This window comes from Argopecten irradians, chromosome 3 (assembly GCF_041381155.1).
Source record: "Argopecten irradians isolate NY chromosome 3, Ai_NY, whole genome shotgun sequence".
NCBI lineage: Eukaryota > Metazoa > Mollusca > Bivalvia > Pectinida > Pectinidae > Argopecten > Argopecten irradians.
In genome coordinates, this window is record NC_091136.1 from 65,638,118 (window position 1) to 65,656,048 (window position 17,931).

Here is a 17,931-nt window from a genome sequence, read left to right on the forward strand (position 1 = left end):
ATTTATTTATTACCTGTTTGACAATGAGTTCCTTTCCATCCCGGTTGACATAAACATGTAGCATGTCCAATACTGTTTTTACAGATACCCCCATTTTGGCACACCATATGCGTTGTAGAACATGGGTCGACTAAAAATGAAATGGTTTCGCACTGATTTCACAGTTATCTCGAGTTTGATAAACTTTATGTAAAATGTATGTAATTGTAACGGTCGCGTGATCGACTATGCCTGTTGCTACTCTGTTCTGCAACTACAACTGTATTACGGTCCGTTACCAAGTTCTATCTTGGACCCATGCACTGTTAAACACAACAAACTAAATACTGCCTACAATATATACAAATAAATGTCTAGTCTACTTGACTCATAATCACATGTTAACAACTATATTCTGATTGCTTTACACCTGGTAAAGAGGACACTAAATCACTATGAACAACCTATGTTCCTTAACTATCTGTAATACCACCTAACTGTAACTGCGAGTCAGTTTCCTGCGTACAAGGTACACAGTACCACGATACCCTTTACCGAGACACCTGTGACTACTAAACCTATTACCGAGTCACCCTTTCACCGCGGCACCGAGTGCCTTGGCAAACCTTGTCTCACACAATGATCAAGCAACACGTCGCCCTGTGTGCTTAACCACTGGTATCCAAATGACACCACGTTACCCTGTACTCGTCAGTACGTCGCCCTGTACTGCAGTACCCCGTAACGTTAATCACGAAGTGATATTAACAGTGGAACCCCAACTTACTCAGCTGGGCCCAAACTTATTCAGCTTGGTCACTGACCGAATCTCGCCAGAGCATAGATTCACCACCCCGTTTGACAATCTAGCTAAACTACTTAAGTTAGAATCAGTAGATTATTCCTGGTATACAGAATTTCAATAATTAAATACTTATATATATTTCAACTTTAATCAACTTTTCATTTGCTAATATATCTTTCCTACATGTAACTGTGAATTTAGAAACTATCATCAACACTCCAGCCCTACCCATTTATTAGTCATTAATTAATTAAAGAATCATTATACACTTCCAGAAATCAAGGGGAATAACTATAATCAAAATATTGTACAATCATTTGCTTCATTACCCACGCCTCCGATTCAATGCGTCTCGCATTGTCTATTAATCATTTTCAATCATATCTGTTAATGTTCTTCTGTTTCTTTGGACAGCATCACATCATGTGTACACATATCAGAGCACATATTCAGTCATCCAGACTGGTCTTCTCCTGACACGACCTTTTGTGCTATCTGGGAGATCTTCATGGTTATTAGTCTCAAGCTCTTCTGTGTTAGTATCAGCGTCTTCATCGTCTGATCCTGCTTGATTCTCATTTTCTCCTTTCAGAACCTGTGGCTGGCACCTTCGCATTCTGTCAACATGAATCACATGTTGTTTCTGAGTTTCTTCACTTGCAACTTTGTAAATGACATCAGAAACCTTGTCAACAATCCTAAATGGACCTTGCCAGAAACTCATCAACTTGGGCGACCTGCCAACCCTCTTCTGTGGGAAAAAGACATACACCAATTCTCCCTTCTCATAGCTGTCCCATTTTAGCTTCTTATCATGATAGCGTTTTTGCATCAACATTGCTCCTTCTATGTTTTCTCTAGCCAACTTGTGGGCTGCCACTAGTTTTTCTCTAAGATCCCATTGACTTTGGAAGACTGGTTTGGATTCACTTGGTACATCATAGAACAAATCTACCGGTGTGGATACCTCTCTGCCTAACATGAGCATATTTGGCGTGAAACCTGTGCTTTCCTGCTCTGTTGACCGGTACGCCATCATTAAGTATGGTAAGTGTTCATCCCAGTCATCCTGGCGTTCATCAACATATGCACTCAGCATACTTGCCAGAGTACGGTTGAACCTCTCGATCATACCATCAGATTTCGGGTGATATGGCGTAGTTCTTGTTTTCTTGATACCAAGTAGAAGGCACATTTCCTGAAAGAGTCTGCTTTCATATTGTCGGCCTTGGTCCGAGTGTATGACGTTTGGTACACCGAAGCGCACAATTACTTCCTCCACAATTAACGCTGCGACAGTTGTAGCTTCCATGTTTGGCATAGCAAACGCTTCTGTCCATTTGGACCACCAGAATATATCTGTTGCCATCCTTTGTCTCAGGTAAGGGCCCAAGTATGTCGGTAGCCAGTCTTTCCATAGGGTATCCTGTATGCTCTATTTGCATTGGAGCTTTTCGTTTTGTGCATTCCTTCCTGCACACACAGTGTTTGCATCCGGCGATGTACTGGCGTACATCTCTTTGCAATCCAGGCCAGTAAAACCGCTGCCTAACGCGACTCATAGTTTTCTGCACTCCCAGGTGTCCACTAGTCCTTTGGTTGTGACACATCTCCAAGATGTTTCTCCTTTCATCGTATGGTATAACAATTTGACACCTTTTCTGTTTGGATTGGTTCACCCAACGCCTGCAAAGCAGTCCGTTTTCAATTGTCAATTGATCCCATTGTGCAATAAGTGACCTCACCACAGTACCAAATTTCTTTACAGATTCCGAACTTGGTTTTGAGCCGTGTTTCACCCAATCAGTAACTTGTTTTAAATCACTGTCAGACATCTGTTTGTTTTGCAATGCTCTTGCTTCCTCATGTTCTTTGACCGTTACTTTATCTGGTTGCTGATTGCTTTTGATAGTCCGTACTGGTATTTGTTTTTGATCTCGTTCCCAATCTTCATAGAATCCACACTGCTTGCATGGTATTCGGCTCATAGCATCAGCGTTTTGGTGAAGTTTCCCAGCTCTGTGTTGGATATCTAAGTCATAAGTTGAAATAACCTCCAGCCAACGCGCCAGCTGTCCTTCAGGTTCCTTATACCTCATCAGCCACTTCAATGCGCTATGGTCTGTTCGTACAAGGCACTTGTGTTTGTACAGGTATGGCCGATACTGCTTTATACAGTATACCATGGCCAGCAGTTCTTTCCGCGTCACGCAGTATTTCCGCTCGCTCTTGGTCAGAGCCCTACTGCTGTACGCTATGACATGTTCTTTACCATCTATACACTGTGACAGTACCCCTCCAATAGCATACTGGCTGGCATCCGTGTCCAGGACAAAAGGCTTGGTAAAGTCAGGATACGCTAGAATGGGTGCTGTCGTCAAACATTTCTTTAGAGCATCAAACGAAACTTTCTGTCCATGTAAAGGATGTCCCCTTTTCTGTCAGCTGGTGTAAAGGTTTGGCTATCTCGGGAAACTTGTGAATGAATCGCCTATAGTAACTGCAAAGCCCTAGAAATGATCTGACATCTGTCTGTGTCGTAGGTAATGGCCAATCTCTTACTGCCTTCACTTTTTCAGGGTCCGTTGATATTCCCTCTGCCGATACAGTGTAACCTAGGAAAAGCACCTGTTTCCGAAACAGATGACATTTTTTCGCTTTAAGTCTCAGTCCTGCCTGGCGTAATCTGTCAAACACTTTCTCCAGATTGGTTATTGCTTCATCAAAAGTCTTGCCCAAGACTATCACGTCATCAATGTAAACCAAGCATATTTCCCAATTCAGCTGAGCCAATACGGTCTCCATTAATCGCTCGAACGTTGCTGGACTGTTACAAAGTCCGAAAGGCATCACGTTGAAATGATAAAACCCGCTTCTAGTGACAAAGGCTGTCTTCTGCTTATCTTCTTTATCCATCTCGACTTGCCAATACCCCGAAAACAAGTCCAATGTTGAGAACCACTTCGCTCCAGACAATCTGTCCAATGATTCATCAACGCGGGGTAATGGGTATGCATCTTTTACTGTCACTTTATTTAAGGCGCGGTAGTCAACACAGAACCTAAGACTGCCGTCTTTCTTCTGTACCAGGACAACACCTGATGCCCATGGACTTGACGATGGTTCTATAATGCCTCTGTCAAGCATACTCTGCACTTGCTGGTCTACTTCCTCTGCTGCATGGTGTGGAAGCCTCCTTGGGGGTTGCTTAACAGGTCTTGCATTCTGAGTCTCAATCTTGTGTTTAACTATGTTGGTCCTCCCTAAATCATCATCCGATTTAGCAAATAGATCTTGCGACCTCAACAGCAACTGCCTAACTTGTTCTGTCTGTTCCGGAGAAAGTTCTTCTTTAGCTTCTTCATAAAGCTGTACAAGATGGCTCGGTAACTCCTGTTTGTTTCTGATCACTTCAGTTTCTGTGTTGTCAAACACTTTATCTACTGGGCTGATTCGTCCAACATGTGTGTCCCGGTATACTTTTACCGTTTCATCTGATAAGTTGAGTAAACGCAAAGGAACAGTGTCGCCTACATTAACAATGGTTCTCGCCACTAAAACTTTTCCGTTCTTCATGAATCTGTCGCTTGATTCAATTATGAATGTGTCGCTGGGGAGCTGTTCTTTGCGAGGAATATGTACAACTCCCTCACAAACTGTTTCTGATCGTGGAGCTAGGCTAAGCGTATCCTTCATGCTGACCCGGTAACATCCCAATGTCCCTTGCCAGGTCAATGTACTGTCCTACTGACCAATCGTCATCTTTCCTTGTGCACAGTCAATAACACTGCTACTATCTTTCAGGAAGTCTAGGCCGATGATTCCATCTAGTTTCATATCAACAACTACCGCAGTACAGTCACACCTGTAGGAGTCGATAGTTATTTGGAACCGCCCCTTACCCACTACTGACATAGGTAAGTCATTGGCTCCAAGTATGTCCCGTGTCATGGGCTGAAGCCTCATGTTGTCCCTCCTACTGATAGACTGGAATGTTTGCCTTGAGACCAGCGTCACTGTAGCTCCTGTATCAATGAGAAATTTTGCCGGTACTCCGTTGATATCCAAGTGCACAAAGAGTCCTGTCTCGGCACCACTGCATTCCTGTACACATTTCAGGTGTCTTGCACTAGATCTGTCGTCGTTACCATTCTTAGCCACAGTTGCTAGGTATTTTTGACATTTCCTCTTTATATGGCCATATTCCTTACAAAAGTAGCATTGCATGTCTAGCCGTCCCTTTGGTGATCCATTGGATTTGCTGCCTTGTACTGGTGATTGTGCTTTATGTTCCTTCAAATCCTGCATGTCTTTCTCCAGTTTCTTGATAGACTGCTGTAGAGATCCGAGCATGGTGGTTAAATTCTCTATAGCCTCGTCTCCATGACTGGTGTTATGATCAGGCTGTACACCTGCAGCAGATCTCACATACTTCGTTTCGTCCCGTCTATCTCGTTCTACCTTGCAAAATGACTCTATCTCCACAGCTAAGCTAACAGCTTCATTCAATGTATGTGGCCTTGACTGTTTTATTCTCAGCCTCATGTCGCCATCAGGTAGAGCATCAATGAAATTGTCCTTGGCCATCATTTCCGCGACATCTCGAGTGACTGTGGGGTAAGCCAAGTATGTCAACCTTTTGATTGCTTCTCCAAGCTCAGGAATTGTCTCTGTTGGCCCTAACTTCTTCTGTCTCAGCATTGAACGATATAGATCCGTCTGGTTCTTTGGGGCAAATCGTGCCTCCAGTGCTGCTGCCAACGATGTATATTGACCTTAGTTGTCCTTTGACATATTGCCTAACACTGTCTGTGCATGTCCCCTTAATGATGCAGCGAGATACATCCCTTTCTGTGACTCTGTCCAATAATTGATACTGCTACATGCCTCAAAATGTGCTTGATAATCCAGCCAGGATCCCGTCCCATCATATGTCGCTGGCTTCATGTAGTTAGTCAAGGGTCTCTGCTTCACACAGACAGCCTCATCTTGTAAATCCATCCTGCGGTCTAGATATCTAGCTTTCTTCATCCGCGTAGTAACATTGTCGCTGACACTGTATACATCCGGTAGGGTGTCAGGTATACTGGTATATCTTCTCTCGCTGTCATCGCGTCTTGTCCTCGGTGACTCTAGCCTAACCTCATCATGACCACCTGTGATAACAGGGTCATCATCAAACCTCACAGATGGCCGCCGGTCACTAGTACCGCTCACATGTTGGTATACATCACCCTTTACAGAAGACCGTGTACTAGTGAATCCAGAATCCTGAGGACTGCTACCTTTTCCCTGTTTACTAGACACTGGAGTTGATTGCGACATAAACCTAATGCTGTTTTCCCTCAATGCCTCTAACCTAGCATCTAACTCTGCAATCTCATCTGTCAAATTAATATCAGACATCATGATATACTGAATGAACCAATAGACACAATAAAACTATAATAAAACTAGAACACTGCAAACTATCAAACCCTAACACTACGCAAGTATATATTAATAACAGTGAATGGATCCCACCACGCTGCCACCAATTTCTGTAACGGTCGCGTGACCGACTATGCCTGTTGCTACTCTGTTCTGCAACTACAACTGTAGTACGGTCCGTTACCAAGTTCTATCTTGGACCCAGGCACTGTTAAACACAACAAACTAAATACTGCCTACAATATATACAAATAAATGTCTAGTCTACTTGACTCATAATCACATGTTAACAACTATATTCTGATTGCTTTACACCTGGTAAAGAGGACACTAAATCACTATGAACAACCTATGTTCCTTAACTATCTGTAATACCACCTAACTGTAACTGCGAGTCAGTTTCCTGCGTACAAGGTACACAGTACCACGATACCCTTTACCGAGACACCTGTGACTACTAAACCTATTACCGAGTCACCCTTTCACCGCGGCACCGAGTGCCTTGGCAAACCTTGTCTCACACAATGATCAAGCAACACGTCGCCCTGTGTGCTTAACCACTGGTATCCAAATGACACCACGTTACCCTGTACTCGTCAGTACGTCGCCCTGTACCGCAGTACCCCGTAACGTTAATCACGAAGTGATATCAACAGTGGAACCCCAACTTACCTAGCTAGGCCCAAACTTATTCACCTTGGTCACTGACCGAATCTCGCCAGAGCATAGATTCACCACCCCGTTTGACAATCTAGCTAAACTACTTAAGTAAGAATCAGTAGATTATTCCTGGTATACAGAATTTCAATAATTAAATACTTATATATATTTCAACTTTAATCAACTTTTCATTTGCTAATATATCTTTCCTACATGTAACTGTAAATTTAGAAACTATCATCAACACTCCAGCCCTACCCATTTATTAGTCATTAATTAATTAAAGAATCATTATACACTTCCGGAAATCAAGGGGAATAACTCTAATCAAAATATTGTACAATCATTTGCTTCATAATTAATGTCAACATTGGGGAATTATTCACCGCAAGAAGAAACTATTTTTAAGTGAAAATATCTAAAACTACTGCACAGATTAATAAAGTTATTACTCTTCGAGACCACGTCTGTATATAGTACAATATCGTTGTATGATGTTTATTGTACCAAGATGTGAGATACCTCCACAACACCTTAACGCACCTGTTGTTGATGCGGGGTCACATGTAGGTCCGGTAAAACCAGCGGTACAGATACAGTGGGCAGTGGATAACGTAACATCGGCAATACATTGACCATTGTTCTGGCAGTGTAAGGCTTGGCATGGCCCACCTGAAGTTTTAAGTTCTATATTACAGGAAATGCAATACTTATTACTTTATAACTACCAATTATCAATTAGTAAGTGTAATAAATGCATTGCTTATTTGCCTCTATCGTTTTCCAAGGTAAGGTATATTACATTGTATTTTAATATGTTAACGTATAAGATACATGTTTGCAAATACAATGCATGATTTAAGAATTAAATGTGTTTTACTTTCTATATTAAACAAAACATTGAACACTATTCTTACCTTGTGTAGCAGCATATGGACCAACGACGTGAACTGTTATACACCTTTGTTTACCATGGCCACCACCGCTAAATAAAAATGTCACATTTTATAAAAACAATACTTTTTTAGTATACATGTAATGAATGCTTTCGTCTTGTACATGTTAAAGATGTGAAATGTTTCTATTAGCCTTAATTGTTTTCGAAAGCTTGAATGGGTTTCTGTAGGAACCAACCTCGTTTTGGTGGGCATTAAACACACGTGATTATCTCCCGTCTCGCTATTGGTTGGCGATATGGTTACGTCAGTATGACAAGTAGTGCTTGATGTGGATAATGGAGCGAACGTGACGAGATTCTTCATTGGTGTCGTCCCTGTCTGCATTATATCGGGACTGTCGTACAAAATAATACTGGTCATCAAACAGAAAACGGGGAATAGAAGTATGCTAATGCCTATTATTTAATTATTAAGAATAATAGACACCAATGTTTATAAAACAATAACATATTTATAATAGATCAAGGTTTAATGAGGGTATTTACTAAAATAACAAACTTCGATTGTTACAAGGAATATTATGTATCATACCAATGGTTGTCCGATGTCCCCGGAGTCGTTGTCAGATGGATATGACATTGAGAGTCGACTTTACACTCCACTACAGAGTTCTCAGGCAAGGATGGTGAGGTAAACTGTGGCTGTGGTAAGTATTCCAAGCTAACTTAGCTTAGTACAGTCATTGTCATTATACAGAAACATTACAAAAGTATTGCTATTTATTTTAACCAGTAATAGTTTCATAGTTTAACCCAATGAACATTTTAAATATTATAAAAATCAATTTTAGAATATTTCCATTTTATCATAATTGCAGTTATGGTTGATCTTTTCTCATGATGATTCCAGTATTACTTACAATTAAGTTGCGGCAGTAAAATAAAGAAGGTCTTTTATTCGTATTATGACTGACCTACCTTGGTGGTATCAGGTGGTGAAGTGAGAACTCCTGAAAAACCGTGAAGTGTTCAAATAGACGTAAAAGTAACAATGTATTAACATGTCTATTAATTTCTAAAAAGGAAGAAACTACTAAAACAATTAAAATGATCAATCAGAATTGATGTCTATTAATTTCTAAAAAGGAAGAAACTACTAAAACAATTGAAATGATTAATCAGAATTGATTTTTCAGGTGGTTTTTCAGTTTGCCTCAATTGAACTGACGAATGATCAAAGACTATCAACATATTTGCGTTTAAGCTTGGGTATTGATTTTCTTTATACAGAAATAAAAGTCTGGCAAAAATTTTTCTGGTGACATTTTATCGAATCTGCGTCTCTTACAGAATGTTATATCAGCCAACATCATCAAATCTAGGATCATTAGTCATATCAATGTTCATCTACTATCAAACGCATACTATCAAACCTAGGATCAGTAGTCATATCACTGTTTATTTGCTACCAAACGCATACCATCAAACCAAGGATCAATAGTCATATCACTGTTAATTTACTACCAAACGCATACTATCAAACCTAGGATCAGTAGTCATATCACTGTTCATTTACTATCAAACGCATACTATCAACCTAGGATCAGTAGTCATATCACTGTTCATTTACTATCAAACGCATACTATCAAACCTAGGATCAGATCAGTAGTCATATCACTGTTAATTTACTATCAAACGCATACTATCAAACCTAGGATCAGTAGTCATATCACTGTTGATTTACTATCAAACGCATACTATCAAACCTAGGATCAGTAGTCATATCACTGTTCATTTACTACCAAACGCATACTATCAACCTAGGATCAGTAGTCATATCACTGTTAATTTACTATCAAACGCATACTATCAAACCTAGGATCAGTAGTCATATCACTGTTAATTTACTACCAAACGCATACTATCAAACCTAGGATCAGTAGTCATATCACTGTTCATTTACTACCAAACGCATACTATCAAACCTAGGATCAGTAGTCATATCACTGTTAATTTACTACCAAACGCATACTATCAAACCTAGGATCAGTAGTCATATCACTGTTAATTTACTACCAAACGCATACTATCAAACCTAGGATCAGTAGTCATATCACTGTTCATTTACTACCAAACGCATACTATCAACCTAGGATCAGTAGTCATATCACTGTTCATTTACTACCAAACGCATACTATCAAACCTAGGATCAGTAGTCATATCACTGTTCATTTACTACCAAACGCATACTATCAACCTAGGATCAGTAGTCATATCACTGTTAATTTACTACCAAACGCATACTATCAAACCTAGGATCAGTAGTCATATCACTGTTCATTTACTACAAACGCATACTATCAACCTAGGATCAGTAGTCATATCACTGTTAATTTACTACAAACGTACTATCAACGACCTAGGATCAGTAGTCATATCACTGTTAATTTACTACCAAACGCATACTATCAAACCTAGGATCAGTAGTCATATCACTGTTCATTTACTACCAAACGCATACTATCAAACCTAGGATCAGTAGTCAGTCATATCACTGTTCATTTACTACCAAACGCATACTATCAAACCTAGGATCAGTAGTCATATCACTGTTCATTTACTACCAAACGCATACTATCAAACCTAGGATCTGTAGTCATATCACTGTTAATTTACTACCAAACGCATACTATCAACCTAGGATCAGTAGTCAAAATACTGTTCATTTACTACCAAACGCATACTATCAACCTAGGATCAGTAGTCATATCACTGTTATTTACTACCAAACGCATACTATCAACCTAGGATCAGTAGTCATATCACTGTTAATTTACTACCAAACGCATACTATCAAACCTAGGATCAGTAGTCATATCACTGTTCATTTACTACCAAACGCATACTATCAAACCTAGGATCAGTAGTCATATCACTGTTAATTTACTACCAAACGCATACTATCAAACCTAGGATCAGTAGTCATATCACTGTTCATTTACTACCAAACGCATACTATCAAACCTAGGATCAGTAGTCATATCACTGTTCATTTACTACCAAACGCATACTATCAAACCTAGGATCAGTAGTCATATCACTGTTCATTTACTACCAAACGCATACTATCAAACCTAGGATCAGTAGTCATATCACTGTTCATTTACTACCAAACGCATACTATCAAACCTAGGATCAGTAGTCATATCACTGTTAATTTACTACCAAACGCATACTATCAAACCTAGGATCAGTAGTCATATCACTGTTCATTTACTACCAAACGCATACTATCAAACCTAGGATCAGTAGTCATATCACTGTTCATTTACTACCAAACGCATACTATCAAACCTAGGATCAGTAGTCATATCACTGTTCATTTACTACCAAACGCATACTATCAAACCTAGGATCAGTAGTCATATCACTGTTCATTTACTACCAAACGCATACTATCAAACCTAGGATCAGTAGTCATATCACTGTTAATTTACTACCAAACGCATACTATCAAACCTAGGATCAGTAGTCATATCACTGTTCATTTACTACCAAACGCATACTATCAAACCTAGGATCAGTAGTCATATCACTGTTCATTTACTACCAAACGCATACTATCAAACCTAGGATCAGTAGTCATATCACTGTTCATTTACTACCAAACGCATACTATCAAACCTAGGATCAGTAGTCATATCACTGTTATTTACTGTATCAACCTAGTTACAATACTGTCATTTACTACAAACGCATACTATCAAACCTAGGATCAGTAGTCATATCACTGTTATTTCATTATCTACCAAAGCATACTACAATAATAACCTAGGATCAGTAGTCATATCACTGTTCATTTACTACCAAACGCATACTATCAAACCTAGGATCAGTAGTCATATCACTGTTCATTTACTACCAAACGCATACTATCAAACCTAGGATCAGTAGTCATATCACTGTTCATTTACTACCAAACGCATACTATCAAACCTAGGATCAGTAGTCATATCACTGTTCATTTACTACCAAACGCATACTATCAAACCTAGGATCAGTAGTCATATCACTGTCATTTACTACCAAACGCATACTATCAAACCTAGGATCAGTAGTCATATCACTGTTCATTTACTACCAAACGCATACTATCAAACCTAGGATCAGTAGTCATATCACTGTTCATTTACTACCAAACGCATACTATCAACCTAGGATCAGTAGTCATATCACTGTTCATTTACTACCAAACGCATACTATCAAACCTAGGATCAGTAGTCATATCACTGTTCATTTACTACCAAACGCATACTATCAAACCTAGGATCAGTAGTCATATCACTGTTCATTTACTACCAAACGCATACTATCAAACCTAGGATCAGTAGTCATATCACTGTTAATTTACTACCAAACGCATACTATCAACCTAGGATCAGTAGTCATATCACTGTTCATTTACTACCAAACGCATACTATCAAACCTAGGATCAGTAGTCATATCACTGTTAATTTACTACCAAACGCATACTATCAAACCTAGGATCAGTAGTCATATCACTGTTCATTTACTACCAAACGCTATACTATCAAACCTAGGATCAGTAGTCATATCACTGTTCATTTACTACCAAACGCATACTATCAAACCTAGGATCAGTAGTCATATCACTGTTAATTTTACTACCAAACGCATACTATCAAACCTAGGATCAGTAGTCATATCACTGTTCATTTACTACCAAACGCATACTATCAACCTAGGATCAGTAGTCATATCACTGTTCATTTACTACCAAACGCATACTATCAAACCTAGGATCAGTAGTCATATCACTGTTCATTTACTACCAAACGCATACTATCAAACCTAGGATCAGTAGTCATATCACTGTTCATTTACTACCAAACGCATACTATCAAACCTAGGATCAGTAGTCATATCACTGTTCATTTACTACCAAACGCATACTATCAAACCTAGGATCAGTAGTCATATCACTGTTTCATTTACTACCAAACGCATACTATCAAACCTAGGATCAGTAGTCATATCACTGTTATTTACTACCAAACGCATACTATCAAACCTAGGATCAGTAGTCATATCACTGTTCATTTACTACCAAACGCATACTATCAAACCTAGGATCAGTAGTCATATCACTGTTCATTTACTACCAAACGCATACTATCAAACCTAGGATCAGTAGTCATATCACTGTTCATTTACTACCAAACGCATACTATCAAACCTAGGATCAGTAGTCATATCACTGTTCATTTACTACCAAACGCATACTATCAAACCTAGGATCAGTAGTCATATCACTGTTCATTTACTACCAAACGCATACTATCAAACCTAGGATCAGTAGTCATATCACTGTTCATTTACTACCAAACGCATACTATCAACCTAGGATCAGTAGTCATATCACTGTTCATTTACTATCAAACGCATACTATCAACCTAGGATCAGTAGTCATATCACTGTTCATTTACTACCAAACGCATACTATCAAACCTAGGATCAGTAGTCATATCACTGTTCATTTACTACCAAACGCATACAATCAAACCTAGGATCAGTAGTCATATCACTGTTAATTTACTACCAAACGCATACTATCAAACCTAGGATCAGTAGTCATATCACTGTTCATTTACTACCAAACGCATACTATCAAACCTAGGATCAGTAGTCATATCACTGTTCATTTACTACCAAACGCATACTATCAACCTAGGATCAGTAGTCATATCACTGTTCATTTACTACCAAACGCATACTTTCAAACCTAGGATCAGTAGTCATATCACTGTTCATTTACTACCAAACGCATACTATCAAACCTAGGATCAGTAGTCATCATATCACTGTTAATTTACTACCAAACGCATACTATCAAACCTAGGATCAGTAGTCATATCACTGTTCATTTACTACCAAACGCATACTATCAAACCTAGGATCAGTAGTCATATCACTGTTCATTTACTATCAAACGCATACTATCAAACCTAGGATCAGTAGTCATATCACTGTTCATTTACCAAGCGCATACTATCAAACCTAGGATCAGTAGTCATATCACTGTTCATTTACTACCAAACGCATACTATCAACCTAGGATCAGTAGTCATATCACTGTTCATTTACTACCAAACGCATACTATCAAACCTAGGATCACTGTTCATTTACTACCAAACGCATACTATCAAACCTAGGATCAGTAGTCATATCACTGTTCATTTACTACCAAACGCATACTATCAAACCTAGGATCAGTAGTCATATCACTGTTCATTTACTACCAAACGCATACTATCAAACCTAGGATCAGTAGTCATATCACTGTTCATTTACTACCAAACGCATACTATCAAACCTAGGATCAGTAGTCATATCACTGTTCATTTACTACCAAACGTATACTATCAAACTGGATCTAGGATCAGTAGTCATATCACTGTTCATTTACTACCAAACGCATACTATCAAACCTAGGATCAGTAGTCATATCACTGTTAATTTACTACCAAACGCATACTATCAAACCTAGGATCAGTAGTCATATCACTGTTCATTTACTACCAAACGCATACTATCAAACCTAGGATCAGTAGTCATATCACTGTTCATTTACTACCAAACGCATACTATCAAACCTAGGATCAGTAGTCATATCACTGTTCATTTACTACCAAACGTATACTATCAAACCTAGGATCAGTAGTCATATCACTGTTAATTTACTACCAAACGCATACTATCAAACCTAGGATCAGTAGTCATATCACTGTTTTTTTACTAACAAACGCATACTATCAAACCTAGGATCAGTAGTCATATCACTGTTTATTTACTACCAAACGCATACTATCAAACCTAGGATCAGTAGTCATATCACTGTTCATTTACTACCAAACGCATACTATCAAACCTAGGATCAGTAGTCATATCACTGTTTATTTGCTACCAAACGCATACCATCAAACCTAGGATCAGTAGTCATATCACTGTTAATTTACTACCAAACGCATACTATCAAACCTAGGATCAGTAGTCATATCACTGTTCATTTACTACCAACGCATACTATCAAACCTAGGATCAGTAGTCATATCACTGTTCATTTACTACCAAACGCATACTATCAAACCTAGGATCAGTAGTCATATCACTGTTCATTTACTACCAAACGCATACTATCAAACCTAGGATCAGTAGTCATATCACTGTTATTACTATTTACTACCAAACGCATACATATCAAACCTAGGATCAGTAGTCATATCACTGTTCATTTACTACCAAACGCATACTATCAAACCTAGGATCAGTAGTCATATCACTGTTCATTTACTACCAAACGCATACTATCAAACCTAGGATCAGTAGTCATATCACTGTTCATTTACTACCAAACGCATACTATCAAACCTAGGATCAGTAGTCATATCACTGTTCATTTACCAAGCGCATACTATCAAACCTAGGATCAGTAGTCATATCACTGTTCATTTACTACCAAACGCATACTATCAAACCTAGGATCAGTAGTCATATCACTGTTCATTTACTACCAAACGCATACTATCAAACCTAGGATCAGTAGTCATATCACTGTTCATTTACTACCAAACGCATACTATCAAACCTAGGATCAGTAGTCATACATGTATCACTGTTCATTTACTACCAAACGCATAATATCAAACCTTGGATCAGTAGTTCATACATGTATCACTGTTCATTATTTACTACCAAACGCATACTATCAACCTTGGATCAGTAGTCATACATGTATCACTGTTCATTTACTACCAAACGCATAATATCGACCTTGGATCAGTAGTCATACATGTATTACTGTTCATTTACTACCAAACGCATACTATCAACCTAGGATCAGTAGTCATATCACTGTTTATTTACAACCAAACGCATACTATCAAACCTAGGATCAGTAGTCATACAATTTACAAACGCATACTGTTAAATATTTTATCTGAAAACAAAATTGTAAATAAGATTAACAGTAATTAAGGATAATCTCAATATTTTTCCTCAGCTTCTTTCTTCACCTTCATGAACCTTATGTATATACGTTTCATGTTTATTTTGTTTGTCACCCTGTGCATCAACCATCTCTTGTCAATAAAATATATCACAATTGGAATATCTGAGTTAACTGTTGTTGATAAGCCGATACTACATACCTGATGATGGCTGCACTGCGTTAACATTGAAACAGATTTCATCGACATTTCTGAATAAATCAAGACATTTGAGAAATATTAATCAAACAATGTACCTAATTGTGCAGTGTGAAAAGGTAAAATAGCATACTTGTGAAATACATTAACACTTATTGCTTTAAATGTAATCTTAGATAAGCAACGTATACATTTATATTGCCTTTAAAAATGAGTAATGACGAGACTTAGTTTTTTTATGTATTTTTCTTTTTTAAATATCAATACAAAAGTGATACTGACGTTGTTGTTGTTTTTGTTTGTACACAGACATGTTTATTGCCGGACTGTGTGGGAGTAACAGGTACGTTTAACAGACTGCTACTGCTTGTCAATGGGTGTACAGTCACGTTTCCCGGGGTAATCCCCAGATCGACCAATCCAAAGGCAGCGTTGGATCTAGGAATAAGAATCAATAAGAAGCACATTGGTGACTAAAATATAGTTTTATGTTAAACGTCCCTGACAACATATAGTTTTATGTTATACGTCCCCGACAACAAATAGTTTTATGTTATAAGTCCCTGACAACATATAGTTTTATGTTATACGTCCACGAAAACAAATAGTTTTATGTTATAAGTCCCTGACAACATATAGTTTTATGTTATACGTTCCTGACAACATATAGTTTTATGTTATACGTCCCTAACAACATATAGTTTTATGTTATAAGTCCCTGACAACATATAGTTTTATGTTATACGTCCTCGACAACAAATAGTTTTATGTTATAAGTCCCTGACAACATATAGTTTTATGTTATACGTCCCTAACAACATATAGTTTTATGTTATAAGTCCCTGACAACATATAGTTTTATGTTATACGTCCTCGACAACAAATAGTTTTATGTTATAAGTCCCTGACAACATATAGTTTTATGTTATACGTCCCTGACATACGTTTGAAAACATTTAGTTTTAATACGTATCCTTTAAAGAAGATGTCCAAATTAAAAACAAAATGTACATTTTTACCGAAGTTTTGATGAGGTATTTTACCAAACCAATACGCAATGCCTATATGGCTATTGTTACGTAATTGTAACTTAAGGCAATACTCCAGTCCCTGATACAGGTATTGATAGAGTCACTTAGTTAGTACGCACTGTCCCTGATACAGGTATTTAGAGTTACGGACTTACGCCGATACTCCAGTCCCTGATACAGGTATTGATAGAGTATTTCACGTTAGTTAGACTTACGGCAATACTCCAGTCCCTGATACAGGTATTGATAGAGTTCACGTTAGTTAGACTTACGGCAATACTCCAGTCCCTGATACAGGTATTGATAGAGTTCACGTTAGTTAGACTTACGGCGATACTCCAGTCCCTGATACAGGTATTGATAGAGTTCACGTTAGTTAGACTTACGGCAATACTCCAGTCCCTGATACAGTCACTTAGTTAGACTTGATACTCCAGTCCCTGATACAGGTATTGATAGAGTTCACGTTAGTTAGACTTACGGCGATACTCCAGTCCCTGATACAGGTATTGATAGAGTTCACGTTAGTTAGACTTACGGCGATACTCCAGTCCCTGATACAGGTATTGATAGAGTACACGTTAGTTAGACTTACGCCGATACTCCAGTCCCTGATACAGGTATTGATAGAGTTCACGTTAGTTAGACTTACGGCGATACTCCAGTCCCTGATACAGGTATTGATAGAGTACACTTAGTTAGACTTACGGTGATACTCCAGTCCCTGATACAGGTATTGATAGAGTTCACGTTAGTTAGACTTACGGCGATACTCCAGTACCCTGATACAGGTATTGATAGAGTTCACGTTAGTTAGACTTACGGCGATACTCCAGTCCCTGATACAGGTATTGATAGAGTATCACGTTAGTTAGACTTACGGCGATACTCCAGTCC

At 38.4% G+C, this 17,931-nt stretch overlaps 1 protein-coding gene across 1 annotated transcript in view; it reads right to left on the minus strand.

Moving 5' to 3' along the window:
* The window catches only part of LOC138319795 (uncharacterized), a 107,638-nt gene that overhangs the window by 7,647 nt on the left and 82,060 nt on the right, over positions 1-17,931 (minus strand). The window contains exons 73-80 of the mRNA XM_069262927.1: positions 16,286-16,441; positions 16,007-16,056; positions 8,751-8,782; positions 8,365-8,474; positions 8,009-8,167; positions 7,792-7,859; positions 7,418-7,546; positions 14-130 (exon numbers count right to left, since the gene is read on the minus strand). Coding sequence (XP_069119028.1) covers positions 14-130; positions 7,418-7,546; positions 7,792-7,859; positions 8,009-8,167; positions 8,365-8,474; positions 8,751-8,782; positions 16,007-16,056; positions 16,286-16,441 — 821 coding nt within the window. The remainder of the gene's footprint in view (positions 1-13; positions 131-7,417; positions 7,547-7,791; positions 7,860-8,008; positions 8,168-8,364; positions 8,475-8,750; positions 8,783-16,006; positions 16,057-16,285; positions 16,442-17,931) is intronic.